This window comes from Sardina pilchardus, chromosome 18 (genome assembly GCF_963854185.1).
Source record: "Sardina pilchardus chromosome 18, fSarPil1.1, whole genome shotgun sequence".
NCBI classification, from domain to species: Eukaryota; Metazoa; Chordata; class Actinopteri; order Clupeiformes; family Clupeidae; genus Sardina; species Sardina pilchardus.
This window is the reverse complement of record NC_085011.1, coordinates 25,413,291-25,418,290: the sequence shown is the minus strand read 5'-3', so window position 1 is coordinate 25,418,290 and position 5,000 is coordinate 25,413,291. Positions and strand designations below refer to the sequence as shown.

The 5,000-nt window shown below is 52.9% G+C and overlaps 1 protein-coding gene across 4 annotated transcripts in view; it reads right to left on the bottom strand.

Annotated features, from left to right (window-relative positions):
• LOC134064325 (arginyl-tRNA--protein transferase 1) overlaps positions 1-5,000 on the bottom strand; it is a 95,122-nt gene that overhangs the window by 41,584 nt on the left and 48,538 nt on the right. For all 4 annotated transcript variants that reach the window (XM_062520236.1, XM_062520235.1, XM_062520234.1 and 1 more), the window contains exon 10: positions 2,563-2,662. In XM_062520236.1, coding sequence (XP_062376220.1) covers positions 2,563-2,662 — 100 coding nt within the window. The remainder of the gene's footprint in view (positions 1-2,562; positions 2,663-5,000) is intronic.

Below are 5,000 nucleotides of genomic sequence, written 5' to 3'. Positions count from 1 at the left end.
TATTCCCCCTTTCTCTCTTTCCATCCCTCCTCTCCCTCCTTCCTTCCCTCTCTCTCCCTTTCTCCCCTTGTATTCCCCCTCTCTCTCTCCCTCCTTCCTTCCCTCTCTCTCCTTTTCTCTCCCATCTCTCCCTGTATCCCCCCTCTCCCTCTCCCTCTCTCTCTCTGTACATGTACCCCTCTCTCTCTCTCCCTCCGTATTCCCCTCTCACTCATACTCCATCTCTCTTGCTGCTCCATCACTTACACTCACATTCCTCTCCATGCTGCTGCTGCTGCTCTCTTATCCATGTGGATGGATCAGCTGTTCACCTCACTAAAAACACATCCCTCAGAGTCAGTGTGTGTGTGTGTGTGTGTGTGTGTGTGTGTGTATGTATGTGTGTGTGAGAGTGGAATGGTTGCCAAGCTGTAGTCCACTCTACTGCACCTGTGTTCCTGCTCCTGCACTCTCATGTCGTTATCGTACCCCCCCCTCCCTGTCTCTCCTCCCTCTCTCCTCCCTCCCCTCTCTCCCTCTCCATCCCTCCTCCTCCCTCCCCTCTCCTGCTCCCTCTCTCCTGCACTAACATGGCCTCGGCTGCGCGGCTCTGGTCGGACGCCCGGACAAAAGCACCTCTGGGACGCTGCAAACACACGAGCAGTGGAGTGATGCCTGCTCCAGTCGTAGCCAAAGGCCTTTCTCTCCAGCGGGGCTTTTACCCCAAACCAGGCCTCCCTCCCAGGGCTAAAAAGCCCCAGCACAGGCCTCCCACCGCTGGAGCTCACCCCAGCGCAGGCCTCCATCCTGTGGGCTGCGCCCCAACCAGGCCCCCCTTAGGGGACTTGACCTCCACCATCTATTGCACCAACACTATACACTCCTGGAGCTGGAGGAGAGGATGCTTCGTGAGCGCAGTTTCAGGTCCAAAAACACTCAGTAGTTCAGACAGCACAGCAGGGAATGATGGAGGGGGTGGATGTGGTGGGGTGTGTGTGTGTGTGTGTGGGGGGGGGGGGGGGGTAAGGGTAAAAGGGAGAAAAAAAAAAGAAAGGGAGAGAGAGAGAAAAGGAGCAGAGGGCGGAATTAAGCTCACCCTGTAGTGCCTACAGAAGCTTTACCTACACAACTACAAATGCATACTGTACACACACACACACACACCAGACACACACACACACACACACCAGACACACACGCACACACACCCCAGATACACACACACACACACACACACACAGGTCGTTGGTGAGGGAGGAATGTTGCGCGTACGCGGCTCCTGCGGCCGGCGAGGACAGAGGGGACTCTGCGGAACGAGGGAAGCAGATGGAGGGGAGCGCGAGCGAGCGAGCGAGTAAGCGAGAGCCAAGAGAGGGGGATTAACACCTTCCACAGGTGTCACCGTTCCCCCTCAACGCTTCTCGGCCCGCCGACGGGGGAAACCTGTAGAGTACTACCCCAGTAATAAAAACACGGGACAGGACATATTCTCGCCCCTCTCCCTCCCTCCCTCCCTCTCTCTTTCCCCCACTCCTTCCCTTCCTCCTTCTCTCCCTCCCTCTCTCTCTCACATTCTCGACTCTTCCAAGAACAGATCCCACGCGTGCGCATAAAATTCTTGATGGCAGTGCAGGGATATGTGGGATGGGATTAAAAATAACACTGGCTGCACGCGCGCTCCAACCCCCCCGCCCACCCCCCAGCACTCTCGAAGGCGTTTCTTTCTCGTTGGCGACGGACTGTCAATCACAGCGATGGATCGCGGGCAGGGGGGGTGGAAGCGTCACGGGAGACCCCCACAACGCACATCCACGCGACCCAAAAGGCCGTTCCTTCCTGGTTTGCTCCCCTTTCTGCCCCAGTGCCTGATGGGTAATGACTCTCGAGAGCTTTGGGAGAGTGTGTAAAAGAGGCTCAATGTCTTCTAATGGTCCAACAAGCCCCTGCTAGAATCCCCTCCAACACACACAGAAAGAACCGCCCGCCCCAAACACACACACACAGACGGACACACACACACACACACACACACAAGTACACTCACTGTAAAGTAACTGACCTCTCAGCAGTATAAAAAGTGTGTTAAAAGAGTGAGAGGAGAGTGACAGGGCCTAAGCTGGCTGAGTTGATGGAGAGAGAGAGAGTGAGAGAGTGACTGTGGGTGAGTAGTGCTGGGGGTCAGAGAGCAGCGGCTGCATATTTCCTGTCTCTGTCAGTCAGCAGAGTCACTACCCCTTCAACACCTCACACACACACACACACACACACACACACACACACACACACACACACACACACACACACACACACCACTGAGTGCTGCTCCGACAAATCGGCCGCTGACTGCAGAACAAAAACAAAACCCAACATCCCTGTGCACACCAAGTCCAAGTCCAAGTCCAAGACGTAGACACACACACACAGGGTTTCAACCAGAGGTGAAGGACAATACACACTTGTTTGAGACATGTACAGTAGAAGGGGCCAAGTGAGAAGTGAAAGTGAATACATTTGTATGTGCGTGCGGCCGTGCGCGTTCGCACGTGTGCATGCGTGTGTGTGTGAACCAGGTAGGAGACTCACCTTGTAGCGCATCTTTGGACAGGAGTGAATGTAGAAGCCCAGGTAGTAGTGACACAGCTTAGGAGACTGCTTCTGCAACTGCCTGGTGAAGGCAATCTCCCTATAGGACAAAAAAGAGGAGGGAGATAGAGAGAGAGAGAGAGAGAGAGAGAGAGAGAGAGAGAGAGAGAGAAAGAGAGAGAGAGAGAGAGAGAGAGAGAGAAATATATCAGGAGGAACAGAAGCCATAGCATACAGCTACAGCATCTACTACCACTCATACTTCAATCTTATCTTGAATCATCAAGTTATTCAATTAGCCCACTAATTTACCTTAACTACATTTCCTTCATTAGAGGACACACATAGGGCCTATTTGAAAATGATGCCTGGTGAACTTGGTTGATATATGAAATGATAATGCAAACAAAGAAAAGTATTCTTTTTGCCCCTAAAGACACTACAAAAATCAGAGTTCTGCATGTACTCAAATCAAAACCACGTCAGTCTGTATGTTTGAATGCGACGAGAGTATGAGATGGTGATTGGTTGTCCATAGTTCGGGACTTCTCCAAATCACACACATGCATATTCACACAGCTGCTGACGTGGTCGTGGACGCGGAGTGTAAATCAAACAGGAGAGGACAGGATGGAGAGAGAGAGATAGTAAAGATAGATGGAAAGATGGAAGATGAAAGGAAAAGGAAGGACAGAGGGATGCAGTGAAGAGAGTGATGGAGGAGAGGAGAGGAGACGCAGCACTTTGGGAGGTGCTCCATGGAAAAAAGAGGAGGCGTTTTAGACAACCTTCTCTGGCTCAGCCCTCCTCTCTCGCCTCATTCAGCTCAAGGTCTCCTCCACTCCTCCCTCTCTCTCTCTCTCTCTCTTAATTATCACTCCGTGCTCCTCACTTCCTCCCACGCTTTCCCTCGCTTCTCTCTTCCATAAATAAATCCCTCACTCTATTCTTCGTCTCTTTTTAAGTCTGCCCCCCCTCTCTCTCTCTCTCTTTCTCTGTGCATCGCACTCTTTAAGCGCTTCACACCATAAGCGGGAGCGAAGTCCTTTCTCTTCGGCCCAAACGTCTGCAGTGGGAGAGAAAAGGGGAGAAAAGAGAAGCCCCAAAAACTCTCCTCCATAAAATAGATGTAGTGGAAATTAAAAGCTAGATGGGGATGGAGGGGGGGAGCAGGAGGGGAGAGAGAGAGAGAGAGAGAGAGGGAGGGGAAAAAGGGGGACATGGCCAACTAGAGGAAGAGAGCAAGGAGCAAGACATGGGGGTAAGAGGGGAGAAGAAAAGCGAAAGCCGAGCACAAGACTGCCAAGAGGAGCAAAAAAACAAAAAACACCCCCCCACCCACACACCCCCTCAAAGAGAGAGTGAGGGAGACGCACAAGAGAGAGAGAGAGAGAAAGAGCGAGGGAGAAGCACGAGAGAGATAGAGCGAGAGCGAGAGCGAGCGAGCGAGAGGGAGAGAAAGAGCGAGGGAGCAGAGCGAGCGCTGTGAGAGAGGAGAGGTGCAGGGAGGTCAGCGCGTCTCTGCCAGGTTCCCTGGTTCCCATCCCCTCCGCACAAAGGCCCCGCAGCCTGTGAATGAGGAGCGGAGCAGCAGAGGTGAGGGGCCCATTCACAAAAACGCTGGAGGCCCCCCCCCGCACCCCGCCGGCCCCCGGGCCCCACGCAGGGGGCCCCTGGCAGCAGCGTGAAGCCGCCATTATCCCCTCTTCAGCACGCTGACACTCACACACTGGCCAATTATCCCCCGCCTCCACCGGCCATCCCGGCACATACTAATGCACTCACTCACACACACACACACACTCTCTCACTCACTAATACCCAAACACACAGATGCATACACGCACACACTCTCTCTCTCTCTAGCTAACAACAACTGTCAGACTCACATTCTTCCTTCCAAATACACACACACACCAACATAGTGCTACTAGATTTCCACATGCAGATGCATGTGGATACTCAGGCACTCAGACACACAGACACACACACACACGCTAACTGAAATATGTGAATAAGCTGGGTGAAAAAGGTTCTTCCCACAGGACTCCCCTCAAAACTATAATTATCATCCAGCGGAAAACTGTAATTATTTGCAGGACATTTCAATAGAGTATGCAGGGGAGCAGGAGAGCAGGAGAGCAGGAGAGAGGAGAGAGGAGCAGCCTCAGTTCAGCAGAAGTCTTTCCTCCAATATACTCCATAAAACCCAAATGGGAAAACATCCAATGCTACTCAAATGCTGCCTACTACTCAAATGCCCCCCCCCCCCCACACACACACACACACACTCACCAAACACACGCACACACACACACACACACACGGGATAAGCACTGCAGCACGCCTGGTTCCCTCCCCCATTCTTCTCCATCTCCAGCCCTTTCCCTCTAACGGAACCCCATACCCCCCTCTCCTGTCCTTAGATCAGAATCACA